This window comes from Podarcis pityusensis (assembly GCF_964106645.2).
Source record: "Podarcis pityusensis genome assembly, chromosome: 10".
NCBI lineage: Eukaryota > Metazoa > Chordata > Lepidosauria > Squamata > Lacertidae > Podarcis > Podarcis pityusensis.
Genome location: NC_138035.1, coordinates 34,658,665 through 34,678,311, shown reverse-complemented (window position 1 = coordinate 34,678,311; position 19,647 = coordinate 34,658,665). Strand labels below are relative to the sequence as shown.

Sequence of the window (19,647 nt, the reverse complement as noted above, 5' to 3'; positions counted from 1 at the left end):
GTCAGTGGATTTGTGTAAAGGAAGTATTAATAGTTTAAGAATGTTTACTTTACGGAGCCTTAATGACCAATGACTAGATGTTGCAGTGGTGAGAGAACAAATAGAAACAAAACAAGCTGTATGTAATCCCCTGCATGTTTACTTGTGAGTAAGACCTACTGAAATAAATAGGATCAGACTGCACACTGTGGGAGTCATAAAGCCACGGTAAAGGCTTGTAATATTGCAGGGTGCCCCCTGACCTCGGCTGACCAGCACTCTGAGCTTTACAATGTATTGGAATGTAATGCAGTTGTGTTCCTCTGGGCAGTGATGCCCTATATGGTGAAGGGGGCAATAAAAGCCTTGACCGGATGAGGTAACGTGAGACACTGGCAAACAGCCATGCGGCTGGAGAGGGACAAAGGAATAAAATAGCTGCAGGAGGAGAGGGAAGTTCGATAAGGAGCTGCTCCTACCATCATGAAAATATTGCTGGCTCTCTGTGTCATAATTTTATGCTAAACTTCGCCACTTTGTCACGGCTGGCTCCGACAGCACACCAACCCCCACAGATGCCTGCTTCATCATCCCCCTAGCCTAGGTATCTTCTTCCAGTGTCTGAATGCTTTTTCAAGATTTGATCAGCCAAAATTAAGCATTTATAAGGTCCACTGATCTCACTGGCAGAGTTAAGCACATGCTCACATATGTCCAAGTGAAACTTAATATGTGGCTTGGTCATGCCCATAGTTAGGATGCATTTCTCAGGGGTTTCTTTCATTAATTCTTTCCCTCTTCTCCTGTGATACTGAAATAAACATTTCTTCATAACAAAAAAATTGCGTGCATGCAGTGCTTCTGTGCAGGAACCAGAAGCTAAGTGGTACTCTGATGAAATACAAAACAGGAAGTAGTAAAAATCACCTAGCTCAGGGGTAGGCAGAAGTAGATCAGGTTCAACTTGCAGATTTACTTTGCAGTAGATCAGGAAGGGTGTTTGGTTCCCAATTGTTCAACAACAGAAACTACAATATTACCTTTCCCATCTGTATTAGCAGTGCTTTTTGACTCAAGAAAATCACCATTTTATAGTTCAGCTTGGGAGAAATAAATACAGTAGATGGACAAAAGTACAAAGATTCGCAAAATGTTTAGGGGTATGTGTACCCCCAGAAAAAAAGCACTGTGTATTAGGCTGTTGTAATCGTCATCAGGAATCGAACTGTGTGAAAAAGCAAAAGAAGAGTCTGGCTGGATTGCAGGCCCATCACGTTTAGCATTCTGGTCTCATAGTTGCCAACCAGATGCCTATGGGAAGTCTGAAAGCAGGACCTGAGCAGAACAACACTGTCCCCACTCTGCTATTCAGAGGCACACTGCCTGACAGCAAAGGAAGAACACAAAACATATCAAGTAGCCATTGGTAGCCTTTAGCTGCATGAACCCCCTTACATTTAAAGCACATCCCCTCCACCTCTTGGGAACTGTAGTTTGTTAAGGGTGCTGGGAATTGTAGCACTGTAAAGGGTAAACGCTTTTAATGTGCTTTCACACCTGGCTTCAGTGTGCAGCTTTGGGGATTCTCGTGGGGGGGGGGGGGAGCAGATCCAACAATGCTGAAGGCTGCCCATCCCTTTTGCAAGACAAGCTTCTGGAGTGTGAAGATCAAGCAGAAAACACAGTGTGTGTGTATCTATATATCTAGGTATCTCTATTTCTCTCCTTCTCCCGCCCCCAATAATCTTCTTGATGCGAGTTACAATACCTAACAGAGGAGTTTACCGGGCAACGTTCACAAAATGAAACATGCATGTACTTATTTTTTAACGGGCGGAGTGCAAAAAGGAGAAACCTGTATTTTTGTGGACCCTCTCCCTAAAAACCGTCCGCGCCCGAGCACTAAAAGTCAAGTAACATCCCAGCCAAGGAAGATCACTTTCAGAAAGCCTCGTCTGCACAGAGCTGCAGGTTTCCTACAGAAACCCAGGTATGCGCCCCGCCCCGCAGCCCAGCAATGCCTGAATGAATCCATTCTGTCCATATATCTATGGAGGGGCACTTCAGGAATTCACAGGCATCTCCTCTGTGGGCGAGGATGCTTTTTTTCGCCTTGAAGAGAGAGAGAGAGAGAGAGAGAGAGGCTTCGTGCACGGCAGGAAAAGCAGCGACACCGCAGCCCGGGGCTTCCTCTAAGAGTCGGGGTTTTTTTAAAAAAAAATTCTTATTTTTTCACCGACTTCCTTCCTGCTTTTTTAAACTGCCCAAGCTCGAAGCTGAGCGCAGAGCTCCGGACAGAGACGCCCCTCGCCGCCGCCGGTACGTGAGTCCGCCTTCTCGCAGGGGGGCGGGCGGAGGGACACCCACCCACCCGCTTGCCTTGCCCGCGCTTCCAGCCTCCTCCGGGAGACTTAATCCACAACCGGGAAAAGGCGGCCGGGAGAGCGGAGCGCGGCTCCCGCGCCCAAAGGGGAAGAAGCGCGCCTTGCTCTGCAATGCAGCAGGGCGCGCAGGCCGTATCCCGGGGGCGGAGGAAGGGGTCCGCTTGGGAAACGTGGCGGGAAGCGCCCCTCCGGATTCTGCCCCTTCGGGAAACCTGCCCGGGGGTGGCCGAGTTTGGGCAGGCGAGGCTGAGGGACGTTTCTCGCCTTGGTGCATTTCTCCGTGGAAAATTCCACCCCACTTCCTGTGCCAGAGCTCGCCCGTCATTCACATGAACTCTGGAGGCCTGGATGCTCAGTTCATTATTTTTAGATTTGGGTCGCTGCATATTTTAAGGAGCGCGGGGCCCAGCGGCTCAGGGACTCGTTAAGGAAAGGAGAGAGTCGCTGCTTGACTTGCTTCTTCCTCCAACGGGCTTCCTGTGTGAATTCAGACAGTTGCTGCTGCAAAGAATAAGGGTGTCTCTGCCTTTTTTTTTTTTTATAATGGCGTTGAGTTTTAGTCAGGTTGGGGCTTCCAGACAGGCAATTTTTGGGGGGTTGAATTCAGTTACTGGCAAATTGAGGTTGCACATTGATAGTGGGTTGGAAGATCTTGCACAACAAAACCTACTTCCGCAAAAGGCCAGTAAGGAAAAGGGTGGGAAAGTCGGGTAACATTTTGCTTTGACCTAACCTCCCTGGAAACAGGTTGGAACGTTTGCTCATTAGGTAGCCAATGTTGTCTTCTTGCAAACCGATCAGGATGTCTTATCAATAAACAGGTCATCTGGAAGCAACAAGGGAAGTATTGAGCCCGCTCAGTTCTACAGGAACAGGTGTATGGGTTCTGTGCTCACTGAGAAAATCTTTCCTAGGGTTCTTTCTGTGTTCCTTACTCCATACTAAAACACAGAGTTTTCCTGCATAGGCAGGAAAGACAACATATAGCTTTATTCTTCGATTGAAAATACTTAGATAAAAGAATCATTAATCCTTCCTCTAGCTAGATTGGGCCCCCAATGAGAGTATGGGAGTAGTCCAAACTAAAGACTAAACAAGTTTTTTTAATTTAAAAAAACCTCGCCCAAAGGCCAGCAAGATATTGGGAGAGGAGTGAATGAGTTTCATCATGGGGTGTCTCAGCTGAAAAGGCCCTGTCTTACTTCTTATTTGGATGAGCCCCTAAAGGCAATAGAACATAGGGCAAGGCCTCCAGTGGCAACCACAATGTGCCAAATAACCTGGTCCTAATGCCCATTTAGGGCTTTATAGATAACAAGTAGCATTTTGAATTGTTTACAGAAATGAAATTGGCAACCAGTGCACATTGAACAACAGAGAAATATGCTCTTGTTGCCTTCAATCACCTTCAAGGAGTTCTGAAACTCCTAAGATGTGCAACCCTTTGCAAATAATCAAGTCAAGGGTGCTCTCCAAACCCAGCATGGAAAACGTGTGCCCACCAGCCAGTGTCTTAGCTCCAGATGAGTCCCAAATTTTCCCTGTTGATACCCTTATTGGGCCTGAATTGCCGTAGTTCAGAACCATTAGCTGGTCTCAGATAATTAATTTTGCTCATCCTGTCCCCAGTGCATTGCTAGTTTCTGCACAGGACCCCCTCCTTGCTTAATACTTGGCCTGCAGAAGGTATGAACTTCCACACAGAAATCACTTACTGAGTCGCAGAAAGACTGAGCTCCTAAACCCTGTTACAGATAGGTAGCCGTGTTGGTCTGCCATAGTCAAAATAAAAAAAATCCTTCCAGTAGCACCTTTAAGACCAACTAAGTTAGTTCTTGGTATGAGCTTTCGTGTGCAAGCACACTTCTTCAGATACACTGAAACAGAAGTTGCCAGATCCTTCTATATAGTGAGAAGGTGGGGAGGGGTATTACTCAGAAGGGTGGTGGGAATGGGAGATTGGCAGATAGCTGAGATGAGCCTGCTGACGACTCTTAACGACTGTAATAGGTCTTACAGGAAAAGGCAAGGGGTGAGAAGGTGAGAAATGGCTTAGTCATGTATAATGGGATAAGAATCCAATGTCTTTGTTCAAACCAGGTCTCTCCATGGTTTTAAGTTTGGTAATGAGTTGCAATTCAGCAGCTTCTCTTTCCAGTCTATTTCTGAAATTCCTTTGTAGTAAAACAGTTACTTTGAGATCTTGTATAGAATGTCCTGGGAGATTGAAGTGTTCTCCTACTGGTTTCTCTGTTTTGTGATTCTTGATGTCAGATTTATGTCCATTTATTCTTTGGCGTAAGGTTTGGCCTGTTTGTCCAATATAGAGAGCTGAAGGACACTGTTGGCTCCTAAACCCTGTTTGCTTTCCTTATGGTAATACCGCTCCCCCTTTAAAATTAGCAAAGCTACTGCTGATCAAAGAAGGCTCTTCCTCCTGCCATTTAGTGAGCTGGGGTAACCTCAGAGCCTCTGGCTTGGAAGATTAAGTCACTTAATCTCTACTTTCTTCTAAAGTTGGTTTGCATAGGATTCCCCCTATCCTATCCCACCTTACATATAATCTGTTGATTTGCTGGACCTACAGCCTGGCTTTTCCCCCATTCATAGAACAGTGGTTTATGCTAGGATAACTGGAAACCACCTTGAGGCAACTGTCTTATGTGAATACATTGCATTTTCAAGATTACCTCTTCCTTTCCGCCATCTTTTGTGGTCACAGTCAGGGTGGTGAAAGCAGCAAAAGTGTATTTCCACCATGATAGGTCTTTTCTCTCCTTTGCCTTTAGCAACTGCACAACAGGCAGAAATCCAGCAAGTGAAGCCTCCTCTATCCCTCTCTATCTGCATGTAAAGAAAGGCTTTACCTCCTGAATTGCAGTTGTTAAAAAGCCCCAGATCCCCACCAGGAAGCAAACAAATAGCCTTGGCAATCCTATTTAATATATGGGTTTGGATAAATTGGAAATTTAAGTCTCTATGTTAGCAACTGTGAGTATGTAGAACAAGAGGATGGAAGTTATTAGAGACTGAGAAAACTCTTCGTGCTGTGTTTGCACCTACCCTTTCTGATATACTTACTCCACCTGTAAAATGGGGTGTGGTGGGTAGTTGTGCTTACTTCAGCTGCTATGCTTTTAGGATGAATGCAGTAATTGCCTTATGGATACTTACAACTGACAAATGAAATAGCAAAGGGGTACAGCAGCACAGCAGGGACCTACTTCTTTGCCCATAGAACAACCAATTATACAGCAAAGAAAAGAGTAACGAGGACTTTTTGTACCAGTTTTGTTGTGCCCCAGTGCTGCTTCTTTAATCTGGATATCTGACTTAAGGGAGTACAGAAATTTCCTTCCTTCTGAGAAATTGCTACTCGTAGTGATCGCTTAAACCCTCTTCCTGCTCTTAAAACTGGTGCTTGCTTTTTATAGCAACAGCCCAGGAATTCTAATGCTTTTGTTTCTTCTCTGGAAATGCTGAAGTACTGCGGTACTATGGAAACAATTTGAAATCTAGGGTGTCAACAAAGAAGAGCTATAGGAGATGGGCAGTAGATACAGAGAGTGAAAGAACTGGTGAGGCGAGCAGACAGGGAGGGAGGGAGCAATCTTTATTTTTGCTTGCCTTGTTTTTTTTTAAAGGCCATTTTTGTTAGAAAAAGAGAAGGTAGACAGTAAACTACATGGATCCTTTCTACAGAAGCCCTCTAAGCTACATGGAGTATGAGCCCATGTTTGTGGCCTGTACGTATATTTTTGCAACGTCCCACATTAAAAGCACTGTTTGTTAGTCCCAGGCTTCTGTTCTTTTCCTGAGACTATCTGGGCTCTACCTGCTTTCTTTAGACTGTTGCTGTTTTTAATCTACTCTGATGTGCAATGGACCTTTGGAATCTATGCTATGCTGTGCATCCTCCCCTTCATTCCTCTTTCCACTAGAAAGTCTTTTCCTGTTCTATTGAAGTGTCAGCAGTCCAAATTCATGTTAGTAGATGGTCATCATGTGCCACAGCAGTGCTGTTTGGAAAGAAACCATTTGTCTTCTTACCGTAACTCCTAGTTGAGGTGGAGCTGAAGGAACAGAGTAAATGTAGTTGGGTAATTTGAGTATGTTGAATCTGGAAATTGCTGTTCCTGAGCTGATTTGTCAACTGGAAACCTGGAATTCAAGGTGGAACCCATACTGGTGTATTGAACTAATACTTCCTGCTTCTATAGCTGGTGGTGCCTGAAGGAAGCAATTAACTGAATTGGGACTTTCAAGTGCCTACAAATCAACCAAATATGTACCCAAAGTATCTGACACAGTATTTATTCTTGCTGACCATATAGTGCTATGAAAGCGTATTCATTCTTTGAAACTGGGTTTCTTCTGTGAATTGTTTGGGTTTTCATGATATGATATTTGGTATTTGGTGCTTTTCATTTTTTGATGTATTCATTTATTTCACAGCGGAAGTGGTTTCATAGTCATCCCCTTCCCCCTAGACTCATCGGAGCTGTAGTTTTATAAAAGTGCCCAGGGTGTTTGTGCTCTAACAGGAAATTCTTAGCATCTGTACCAGACTACAATCACTAGGATGGTTTAGCTAGTTAGATTGGAGTAACACTGATTTAAATATATTTATAGGATGCAATGCCTTCATTCTTTCTTGTTGTTTGTTGTCATGGTCTGTAACCCTCCCCACACAATGTGGCTGAAACTAACAGTACTCAATCAAAAGTCATGATTCCGCCATGGCCTGTGAAGAACCTGATTCGCAAAAGCTCTGTCACTGACAGTGTGCAATGCAGCACATTAAAAAGGCTTTCCAGGCTTTGTTTTCTGCTTGTACATCAAGCCTCTGAGAGAGATCAATGTTAGTATTTTACACACAGGCATACTTCCAATTGTAGTGCTTGCCCAGAAGGGTATGGAACTAGGAGGGTTCATAAAAATATAAATAAATGCAGTCAGTCTGATCTTGGCATTGACTTCCCGGTGAACTTCAACAAGAACTGAGATTAGGAAAAAACATATTTATCAGTAGCATCTTCTGGTAAGAGGTACAGTTGACAGCTCTGCAAATGGGGAACTGCAACCATGAAAAGAGTAAGTTGCCCAGGATCACATCTTACACTCATGACTAAGGATTTGACCCCAGATAACCCATGATTCAAGTTTAATATTCCATTCATTAGTTTATGACAGTGTTGCGCATGTACAGTCCCACCCCCTGCAGACAGGCAAACCAATGTCCACAGGGAAGGGCAGCATCTGACCCACACACTCTTGAAGGAGCTAATAGTCAAAGGAGGAAATCTAGCTAGGGAGAAAACAAGAGCTTTTCAGTGTACAGTTGTACCTTGGAAGTCAAAACAGAATCCGTTCCGGAACTCCGTTCGACTTCCAAAATGTTTGAAAACCAAATCGCAGCTTCTGGTTGACTACAGGAGCTTCCTGCAGCCAATCAGAAGCCGCAGAAGCCCCGTCGGATGTTTGGGTTCCAAAAGAATGTTCGCAACTGGAACAATCACTTCCGAGTTCCAGGGCGTTCGGGATCCAAGGTACTCACCAGTGAAGTGTTATGTAATTAAACTGCCTCAACTTTAAAGTTCAGTAATGGTGGGGAAAGGAATCTCACTTGTCATTTCTCACTTGTCATAATAAATGCATATGTAAATTTGTTGGGGAGCAGTTTGGTGCGGGGAACCTTTTTGAGGGAAGGCCATCTATTTTCCTACAGAAATGGAAATGAGTTTCGTCTGGCGCTGGACTCCTGCCCCAAGCTGGCTTTACCATGCAACCAGTTAAAAGATTTTTCGAAGGCTCCTGTGGGTGGTTTCATTGCTAGGCTAAGTGACTGATACACATGTTGAGGTCAGAGGCGTGGGTCTCTTCGAAATAAGCAGCTGGACTGAGGCTATGAGTTATTAAAAGAAGATGATTATTTTATGGTTCTTTCCTTTTTCACAGTTGCATACAGATTGGTGTTCTTCCTTCCAGAATTCCCTCCTAAGTCATGGGGTAGACTATTCTAGGCTTAGGCCAGAGCAATCTGGAATCCTGGTCTAGATCAAGGAATGGATCTGCCATAGACATAACAATGCACACTCTCTGGGACCAAGCTCTGGAGTTAGTGGGGGAAAGTATCGCAATATGGATGAGTGTCACGGATGTAGGAGTCCACCTTCAAGTCATGCTTTGTCCAGGTCCCACCATGGAGATGTAGAAATTTGTGTTATTGAGTGGAGATAGATTACAGCTGGCTTTTTCCTGTATGTAACAAGCGCAGACAGCAGTGCTGTCTTTGGGACGAAGCACATAATCCCCCCTCTATTTTTGGGGGGGTAAGAGGTTGTGGTCCCCATTTCACTTCTTGTTGCATCCCTGTATTATTACATGTTTAAAAATAGGAGCGGTGGTGAACAAGAGGCGCTGCAATTGCCAGCCTCCATAAATCGGAGAGGGCTGAGATCAACTGCTTCTCAGGAAAAGGCACAGAGAAGCAAGCCCGACTTGTACAAGGAACATTTATGGAGTGAGTGCCTGGTGTGTCTTCACTCTCCTTTTCTCCCTTTACATCTCTCTAATGCACCCCTTTGCTGAAGTCTATCTATTGAGCCTCTGCATTTAACCTTCTCTTCTTTCTCTCTCACTTCTTCTTTCAAGCAGATGTTTCTCTTTGTGTGTGTGTGTGGCCTTTTGTTTCAGTGCTTTTGGGCACATGCATTTCTGAACTGGGGAGGGCTGATTTATACTGGATAGCTAGCAAAATGCATTACAACTCGGCATAGCCGTATTCTCTGCATTACACAGTAATTTGAGTACACACATTTTGGCGCATCTTTGAATGATCAAGTGATGCAGTTATGTAATCTTAGACTCTGAAGTCAGTGGCCCTTGTAGATGGCAAAGTGTATTACTTGAAGGTGTGGTATGGCAGGCCTTCTGCACCTTCTGATGACTGGGGCCCTGGACATCTGCCCCAAAGTCTTGCCCTGATGGCATCATTGTGTACGCCTCTTCTTTTTTCTTTTTGTGTGTGTCGTTACTGGTACTTTATTTGATGGAAATGTGTCTTTGCTGTGTGCAATTTACTGTAGTCTTACACTTTGATAGTTCTGCATTCCCATTCATGCAAATATATCTCAACGTTTGATTTGCATTTAAGCAGCTGCCTCTTGACATTCAGAACTGCTTGAGGTCCACGTGGGAAGCTGTTTGTGTGTGGCCACTGGGCTTGGGCATCATGGTACAGCAGACTGGTTTTTTTGGAAGCTTGTGGTGATGTGGTGTTATTATTTGCATTGCAAAGCTGAGAGGCGGCACATGGCTTGCCCACACAGAACAGCCTCAGCAAGATTTCAATTTTTGTTGTCCACCACATTGCAGCTTATTTGTCTGAATGAGGCGTATAAACTACTCTTATCTCTGTCTTCCCGGTAGCACATGCAGTCTTGTTTTGCTGCTGGCTAAGTATATTTGGCACCTCTCCTTTTTTGGATTAAAAAAGTCTGGTTAGGAATGATGTATGTATCACATGTAATTTTAAAAGCCACAGGTATACACACTATACCTTAAAAGCACATTCTTTCTCTCAGAGAATTCTGGAAATTGTAGTTTATGCCTCTCAGTAGCGAATTTCCCACCATTCCTTAGCAAACTACAGTGCCCAAAACTTGCAAGCAGAAACAGTATTAAAAGAGCACCGAAAAGGGCATGTGGAGTGGAACTGAGCCACAAAGAGACAGCTGCCAGTCCGTGTAGACAGTACTAAGCTAGGTGGACCAATGGTCCTACAGTATAGAACAGTTCCCATCTACCTACATAAAATGTAATCTCTCTGGGATTGATAGGCAGTCTGGGTAGATAGCTGGAGTGTGAGCTGCAAATGGTTTAAAAACCCTGCATTTATTATACAATCAAAGGACTGTGTAGGATTGTGTCTCTTTCAAGATCAGATCCTATTCTACTCACCAATATGCCATTAATACGGTTTCAGAAGGCATGGCTAGTGTGATGTAGTTATTAGAATAGAATTAGGGAGACCTTGGTTCAAATCATCCATGCAGTTCACTGGGTTCATTTCAGCTGGCTGAGGATCCGTTGTTAAAGCTCAGTGTGCTTCACGAGTTGAACCTACGGAGTTATAAGTAAGCCGCACTGATTTTGCATCCTGAGAAACCGGATTTTATTCTAGGCACTTCTGTTCATTGCCCTGCATTTGTGTGAGGGTGGGTATATAATATGTAATCCATTTATTTATCTACATTTCCTGCATTTTGAGGTGTGGCTGTGGCAGCTGTCATGGTGAGCTCCTGCACTTCAAACTTTACCACTCCACCCACGTGCTTCTTTCCTCTGCCCCTCACCCTTCTTGTGCTGTCCATCACAGAGGTGTTCCTGATCTGCCCATCTTGGGTACTCATGAACCCTCTCGCTGTTCCTTCCTCTGTCTTTGCCTCTTGACCTCAAACCACAAGAGGAGACGTGTTCTTCTGGCATTGCAAAGGGAGTGCCAGTTTCAGCCGCTGCTGAGAATGCAGCACGCTGATTTCAGCCTTTCTTACTTCCTCCTCTTTTGGAGAAGTTTCAGTGCTTAACGGCTGCTGCTGCTGCTGCTAGTAGGAGTCTGCAGCCAGGGCATGTGTTGTCATAGGAACAAACCACATGCTTCCTTCTTGCACAGGAAAGGGACCTGGTCATAGCGCAGACAACAGCTATTTTAACTGTTGTGCAGTCAAGAAACTACACGATATTTGCAGCTGGATTCATCGGCATTCTTCATTTAATTTTTTTTAAAGCTTGTGTTATGAGCTCCATCCAGGTATTTCCCCCTCATTCCTTGCTTTTCTTTCTGAACGCCATCTCTAGCCTGTCCTTAACTGAGGCAAAGCCCTATAATTTGCTGCATGGCATATTTGATTGATTGTGATTGTAGCGGAATTGATCAAGGCTGCAGTGGATCTCAGTTGGTGTGTTGCTCAGACGCTGTGTGTGGTGGGCTGTTCCTGTGTCAGTGTGCCGTGAAGGCATTTGTTCCGCAAAGGCGGCTCCTGGTGGGGTTTGCTGGGTCGCTGCTGGAGCTGCGTGAGGTGTCTTGTTACTCAGAAGAGGATGAGGCTATGTGCGCTTAGCAGATTTTTCTGCTTAAATCAGTTCCAGACCAGTATATAGGTCAAAAACGTTTTGAATCCAGTTGCAATGATCAGCCCTATAAATCAGTTCAATGAGCAACACAGAAGAGAATCCCAGAATTGCGAGCTGCAGGCTTGGTGTATTGATCCCCTGTAGGTGGTCCCAGCAACCAGGTGTATCTGAAAACTGGAATAAGGTTTTCAGCCACCTTGAAACTAAATTCTTGGATTGAAGATATGCTGAAAGTGCAGGGGAATCTCGCCTGCTCAAAACTGACCAGTGTTCACAAGTTGCAATGGGTATTTTGAGGTTCCACTGATGGAAATGTGTAGAAACCATAATATGCCAAGGGCTATAAATCAGTGCCAGGTTCTGTTTCTGCATTAGTTGCTCTCTGTGATTCCAGTTGGATAGAGGAAGAGGGAAATGTGTTTGTGTGTATGTGCATGTGTGTATGCATTATATGCTTTATATGTGCTCAGATATGTTTTTTTCCTATATAATATTCTAGAGAGAGAGCTGCCGATTAGATTAGCTGATTTAGATGGCTGTGGATTTCTCTCTAGGTGGAAAAAAATATTTCTCACTGCCTCAGAACCTGGCCTAGATGCAGACTGTCAGCAGATGGTTGTATTTTATAACTTTTTTTGTTTGGTGCCCAAAGAACCAAGTGCGACTTGGTTTGGTTTATTTAAAAATAAATAAATAATACATATATTTTACAGTTGCTAATCACAGTATTAGATAAGTTCACAGGAGGCAGTAATATTAACGGTTGGAGGTAACTGACAGGGACTGGAGTGACACCTTGCGCTGTTTGTATACTTTCTGTGCAGAATATCGGGTTAGGAAATGCTGCACAAATAATATTTTGCTAGGTAGGCTCCTGTTGGTTTGACAGGACCAGCAGCGTTCAGGCGCCAGCAGTCAGGCTGCTGTTCACATCTCTTTGTATAGAATTGACTGCAGTACAGCTGTTGCACGTCTGGATGCAACAGAATCTTAATTTTGAATACCAGAAAAACGTCATTGACACTTGTGCTTACAAAAGCATTTAGATGGCTGTACCTTTGCTCTTTATTGCAGCAGAAGCCCAGCTAAGGACTTAGGAGCCCCACCAGCCTCGTGCTTTTACACTCACTGGCGGCTTCCTCTTCCGAGGCCGGACGACCATGACTGAGAAAGATCCCGAGGTGCATGTGGAAGATGATGATGATGAGCTAGATAGCAAATTGAACTATAAGCCCCCACCTCAGAAGACGCTTCAGGAACTGCAGGAGCTGGACAAGGACGACGAGAGCCTTGCAAAGTACAAGAAGTCCCTGCTGGGGGATGGACCTGTTGTGGCAGGTATGGCTCAAGAGACCTCGGTGGGAACGGGATTGGTCCTATGGCATAGGCATTGGGAACCTTTTTCACTCCACAGGCCTGACCTCATGGGCCAAAATTGGTAGTGGGAGGGGCTTCCCACATGGCAATCATGTGATGCCATTATGATGTCACATGACTGTCAAATTTGGTTTGCTCTGATCTTAAAAGGGTAATGGGTGGAGGCTTGCAAAAACCTTTGTGGATCTCAACCCCCCCCCCCCGCTTTGCTTTTAAGTCCTCAATCTTGCACTGTTATGGCTCTGATTTCTCATTATTTGATGAGTGGAGATTAAATCCTGCTGCCTAGGCTTCACCTTCCTGTTCCAGGATGATGCAGCTGGTGCAGGATTAAATTCTGTGCTCCCGCTCATCACTTGATGACAGCAGTTACATCAGCTGCTGGGCAGGTGGGTTGAGTTTGGGGCAAATGGCCAGCTGGGCCAAATTGGACTCCCCTGGCAGGCCGAGACTGGCCTGTGGGCTGAAGGCTCCCCAACCCTGATGTAGCAGGACACCTTTCAGAATAGGGAGAGAGCTGATTTGGCATTATGTAGCAGGACTAGCATTGTCATGGATGAGAGAATATGAATAAATCTTAAATGTAGGTAAAGAAATTATGTTGGTTTGCTATAAAAAATAATATTATTTTGTGTGGGTTGCTTACAGGAAGATTTGGGTTCTATTTTCAGCATCCAAATACATTCTCTCTTTGACTAGGGATACCTAGTTTTGAAGCTCAGACTTATGAGCACTTGCGACCAAAAGGATCTTACCTAGCGGTGCTGAGAGAAACTCCAGCTGTGTGCACACCATACATTTAAAGCACAGAGCTGGGGGGGGGGGGGGAGAATCCTGTGTTTTACCATGTAGAGAGCTATGATTCCCAGCACCCTTAAACTACAGCTCCCAAGATTCCTTCTTTGGGGAAGTGGGATGTGCTTTAAATGAATAGTGTAAACACAGCTTTCTGCTCATGATCCTAGAGATCTGCTTCCAGTCAGGGTTAATAGCTCTAGGTGGGATCCTGCAGCACCTGCTTCACAGTGTATCAGCCCTTCCAATGCCACAGTTTTAGGAGGCATTCGGTACTTGCCTGTAACATGTACGCAGTAAAACCCAACTGAGTGAATTCATGCTTAGCTGCTCTCAGTTGGGGCCTTCACGAATGTGTGATTGAACATATTGGGAGGGACTCGCAAGAATTATTTTGGGAAGTGGGGATGTGGGATTGTTCTCGTCAAGCAGAGAAGGGAGCCAGGTATGTGCTCAGTTGTTAGACTGCAATCCTAAGCATATCTACTAGTGGGGGGAGGAGAGGAACAGTTTGTACAATCGGCAGAATCAAATGGCAATGCTCAAGCGTGACTGTAGCACTTTTAAGCTGGCAGGAACAGGAATCGTGCGGTTATGCGATTGAATACGCTCTCATAAAAAGAAGAGCAGGAGGGTATTTCAACATGCAGATAACACTTTGTGGCATGAAGTGTATAGCTTCATCACATGTTTCTAATCCTGGAATGCCTTTATCACCATTATTATTAGTATTCACTAAATTTATTAGGGTTTTTTTGCGGCAGCAACTCAAAGCAACTTACAACATTTAAAGCAAGCATATGCATTAAAACCAGCATTTTTTTAAAGTGATTTTGTCTGAGAATTTTGGGCAGCGCTGGACGCATGTTCGAGGGGACCCTGGGCAATGTGTTCTCTGTGAGGGGACCCTCCTCTGCTAGTGAGCCCCCCTGGTCTTACCTGGTTATGGTGGGGGCATACCAAGTCATGCTGGACAGCTGGGTCTCACAGTGCCCCAGAGCAATGCTATCCAAGGGGTGTTGTGATAAAGGAAGAGTAGCTAGATGTTGTTCGGAGCGCTAGGTTAAAAATTAAGGAAGGAATGGGGGGTGGGGGCACTAGCTGATGCCCAAGGCGCTTTTCTACAGAGTGACTGATGCTGTAGAAGTCTTTGAGCAACAAAGGCATAGGACCTTGTTTCCTTAACGCTGACTTACCTACCTTTCCTGTTCCCACAGACCCTACAGTTGCCAATGTGACCGTCACTCGGCTCACCCTGGTTTGTAACAGTGCTCCAGGGCCAATTACCATGGACCTTACTGGTAGGTGAAATTCTCTTCCTTTCACAGCATAAGGCCAGTGCTTTTCCCCCCTAAAAAAAAGTTTAGGGGTACTCTCATTTTCCTACTCATAGATTCATAAAATGTTTAGGGGTATGCGTAGCCCTGCGTCCCGCCAGAAAAAAAGCACCGCATAAGGCTAACCTGTTTTGTTTTGTTCTGTCCCCTAGGCCACATTCATCCTTTCCTAACCCTCCAGGGATCACGCTGGTAGTTAGTGTGACCACCCCACACTTTCATATTCCTGCAGACACACTCACATGACATGCTGCTCCTCAGCTGATCTATGCAGATTATGCATTATTAGGTTATTGCCCTCTTACCCCCATCAAACGATTGAGCTGATGGTTGGGGAGGGCTGACCAGTCATGGCACCCTTCCTCCCATTCAGTATCTTACTTAATTTTGTTTTCATTCTGTTGTCACTGCAAAAAGAAAATCCAGGTCTTGAGTGGGGGAGGGAGAGAAAAAAAATGGTTGAGGGCTGATACAACAAGGGACATCAGCTGGTTGACAGGTGGGTGTTGATTGCGGAAAACAGCTTCATGGGCTGAATTGGAAACCCGGGGGGGGGGGGGCAAGATTGGCCCACGGGGCAGAGGTTCCCCACCCTTGCTTAGTGAGTTTGCAGGTTAGGCAAGACTTGAACTGGGCACCCTGAGATCCCAGGTGCCTTATTCCATTTGCACACACTACGTGTTGTTGTTTTTTTAAAAAGCAAAAGAATTTGCGGGTGCTTAAAACAACAACAACAAAGCAACAGTAAAGTGACACATCTCTGTAAATGGGTCATAGAAACTTTTCCCAGAGTCCTATGAAGTGTACACAGAATAGTTCTTGCCAAGCCCTTTTTGCTGGCACAGACTAGAGCATCAGTCCTTTTTGCAGACTAAATCAGCAGTCTGCGTTTCTCTGAGCTTCACACCAGTGTGAGAGAGTCACGCTTCGCCTTATATGGACTTCTTATCTGAGAGAGGAAGTTGGGGCTTGGCAGAGCTAGGATGCTTCCTCTTCAGCTGAAATCTCTGGGGAGGCAATACCACAAACAGTTTCTTGATTATCTCAACATTATGCAGCCTGTTTTGTGTGAGCACCTAGGCTCCTCTCACACCCACCTAGCAACAGCCTCACCCCTTATACAACCCTCTCAGTGTCAGTGGCTCTTTGCACAAGAGAATCTCCCAAGGAGTTGTGCCTGAAAACGTGCTCATATACATAAACACACAAGTACACAGGCACATTTATGGTTCAGGAATACATCCACAACCCTATTTGCAACCATAAAGTATAGGTATCGTAGGCATGTTAAGACTGTTATCTATGCAACATAAACAACTCGAATAGCAATTTTTTTTTGTTTAGGGAACCTCAACAACTGTCTGTGTAGGGGAACGTTCAAGATCTCAAACAAAGATGTCGCAGTGCCTCTTCAAACATCGCCCAGGATTCTTTGGAGAATGCTCTTTTAGTTTTAATGTATTTGTTTAAAACATTTATATGCCTTCATCAAACATACTCCAGTTTACCTTGTGTGAAATCGATCCATATTTGAAGGGCAGGTGTTTAAATGTCCACATGTACCACAGTCCTTCAACCTACTATAGTTAGAACTGTCTGTGGGTAAATGTGTTCTCTTGTATCTTGTCTTCTTCACAAGATTAACTGGGTGTCTCTTTTCTCTCCCTGACCCCTCTCAGGGGACCTTGAAGCTCTCAAGAAACAGACATTTGTAATAAAGGAAGGATCTGAATATTGCGCCAAGATCCACTTCAAAGTGAGTCACTCTTCTACTTGTGTTTTCTGTGGGTGTCTAGTGCTGGATTCTGCCCCCTGCTGATGCAAACCTGTGTATTGGGTTGTAGGTTCACATGTTTCAAACCCTGACAGTCTAAATAGTAAAAGCACTGCTAAATTAAAAGTGCATATTGTACAAACACAGCAGTAGGCTGTACCAGGCCAAAATGGCTTTCCACAGTGCAGGCTCTTGCATTCCTAAACCCCACTGCTGGGACTGGTAGTTTATTTAGTTTATATTTTTATTCTTTAATGTATTTTATTGGAATGGTAAATGTTGCAGATAAACCAGAATGGTGCTCCCCACCAGAAGAACAACATATAAATGTTTTAATAGTTGTCTTTTCAGAAAAGTTTTTTACAATGTTTACCACTTTCATAAAATCACCCTTTTTTCAAATCTCATTACTGTGATATTGTAGTACTTCACGGAGAATTTTACACTTGTGCAAAACTTGAAGGTGCACTTGGAGAAAGGCTTAAACTCAGTGCTTTTTTTCTGGGGGGACGCAAGGGTACGCATACCCCTAAACATTTTGTGACTCTAAGTTTGGCCTCATTGAGGGCAGTATTTCAATATGAGTAGGAAAATGAGAGTACCCCTAAACATTTTTTAAAGAAAAAAAGCACTGCTTAAACAGCCTATCCAAAAGCAGCAAATCAAGTGTGTGTTTGGGGGGGCGTAGGTTTGTGTGGTATCTGAAAAAAAAGTAATTAGTTAATTTATATGATGACATATAATTAAATTGCATTTGCAAACCCATTGCTAAATGTGAGTGAGTTTATCTGAAAAAATTACACTAAATTTATCATTCTAAAATGTAATAAAAGCTATCAGTTTCTCAGCTTGATCCCTGCGCTGGCCTAGAGTAAACTTCTCATGTAAAGGAGTTTCATTATTGGCAAGCACCTCTTACAGCTGCTTATGAGGTGGCACTCTGAAATTGAGTAGGGTGGGCTTTATTCCTCCATGCCATCTCCCAACAGCCAAAAAGGGTGAGGGATGGCAAAACGTGGCACAAGCAAAGAGGAATCAAGGAGGGAAACATGGAATAAAACAGAGTCCTATTACTGAGGCAGAAGCTTGAATGATGATGCTTTTGTCTTGCAGGTAAATAGAGAAATTGTATCTGGCTTGAAATATGTGCAGCACACTTACCGGACAGGGGTGAAAGGTAAGTAAAAATGAGCTATTTTTCTACTTCCTTAGCAAAGCTTCTTCCCACCTCCCTGCATACTGTTCTCCTCTACTGCTGCAGCTCACCTAATCCCACTCACTTTCCCATGTATTCCCCATCACTTTCCAAACTGCAAACATTCCATTTTTTAAAAAAGCTGAATTTGTTGTGTTAGGCCAACAGACGGCTTTGATCAAAATTAAATGCTTAAAAGTAAAGTTTGGGTACGCCCTTGGACCCCTCCCACAAAATACTGCCAGTTTGGAGGCAACCTAGTTTATGGAAAGAGCATTAAAATCCTTTCTGGGCTATTTTCTGTGCATGGCTGCAGAGCAGCAGCAGTGTACACAGGACTGATGCAGCAGAGAAACTGCAGAGCTGAGCTGCTTGTGTGGCTGTCTCTCAGCAGCCTGTGTTTGTGCCCTGCCTCTGATGACTTTCTTGCGGGCTGTTCTCTCCTAGTGGACAAAGTGACATTCATGGTGGGCAGCTATGGGCCACGGCCGGAGGAATACGAATTCATTACACCTCTCGAGGAGGCACCTAAAGGCATGATGGCTCGAGGAAACTACCGCAACAAGTCCTTCTTCACCGACGACGACAAGCACGACCATCTCACCTGGGAGTGGAACTTGGCCATTAAGAAGGAGTGGACAGAATGAGCTCCCCCTCGTTTCTCCTCCTCCCCCTTTGCTTCCTCCTGCCTCTTGCACTGTTCTCCAGGTGTGCCAGTCTCTGGCTCCTGCATGCCACGCTTCCTCCAACTCCCCCCACCTGGCCCTTTTACTGTCACAAGAAATTCTGTTTTAACACAGGCCTTGGGACAGACTCTGTCTCTCCTGCGCTGAAAAATAAACCACAAGGAATTAAAACTGGGACAAATCATCCTCTCTGCTTGCATAGGATCAGTCCTTGAAGTGCCTTTGCTAGGAAGACGCACAGATACTAACCCAACACAATTGCTATCTAGGTTGTCCCCATTTAAAGATCTATGGCCGTTAGCCTAGTTTCCTTGCAGTCTGTATTCACTGGAAACATACTTGCCTATGAGTGGATTCTATCTAATTTAAGCTTGTTTTTTGTGTGCGGAAAACTTGCCTTTGAGAGACCAGGAGACACAGTTCCTGCCCTGGCCTGTGAAAATGTCTGTGTCTTTGAAAATAAAGCCAGTTTTGTCCTTTGCCTCTGAGTGTCTCGTGTTTCATATAGTAAATGGATTTGTTCCGTCCTTTGCACATGCAGAATGTCAAACATATTCAGATCTACAGTGAATTTTAAAAATAGATCTGAATACTTTCGTGGGTCGGTATTGTTTGACTTAGGGTTTCTCCCTCCCTTTTACTGAAGCATATTTATTGAGTGCTTACACTCCGCAAGGTGCTGCATGGAACATAGATATGACCTAATCCTTGTCCAGAGGGCATGGTGTTTATGAGATACTGTTCTAAGAAGGGAAGACACCTGTCATCTATCTGCATCATCTCAGAAGAGGCATTCCTCCTCCCTCACATGGAGGGGATGCATACCTCTCCTGAGATTAGGCAAGCAGTGTTTAAGAGCACATAAATAATGTCTTTTTCCTCAGAACTATTGTTTCATTCCTATACAATATTCATGCAGATTTAATCAAGTAAACACATTAAATTAAACTACTGAGATACCTTTAACTGAGCGAAGCTTGATTAA

At 44.4% G+C, this 19,647-nt stretch overlaps 1 protein-coding gene across 4 annotated transcripts; it reads left to right on the top strand.

Moving 5' to 3' along the window:
* Positions 1-2,133: 2,133 nt before the first annotated feature.
* Positions 2,134-19,143, top strand: ARHGDIB (Rho GDP dissociation inhibitor beta). 4 transcript variants are annotated; one of them, XM_080971285.1, is made up of 6 exons: positions 2,134-2,298; positions 12,576-12,836; positions 14,888-14,971; positions 16,687-16,763; positions 17,895-17,958; positions 18,424-19,143. In XM_080971285.1, exons 2-6 carry the CDS (start codon positions 12,659-12,661, stop codon positions 18,621-18,623), a joined length of 603 nt encoding a protein of 200 aa, XP_080827411.1. In that variant the 5' UTR covers positions 2,134-2,298; positions 12,576-12,658; the 3' UTR covers positions 18,624-19,143. The 4 variants fall into 4 exon arrangements, with proteins under 4 accessions (XP_080827411.1, XP_080827409.1, XP_080827412.1 ...); XM_080971283.1 differs by having other exon boundaries at positions 2,135-2,298; positions 12,573-12,836; XM_080971286.1 differs by lacking the exon at positions 2,134-2,298 and adding an exon at positions 8,778-8,886 and having other exon boundaries at positions 12,573-12,836.
* The last annotated feature ends 504 nt before the right edge of the window (positions 19,144-19,647 follow it).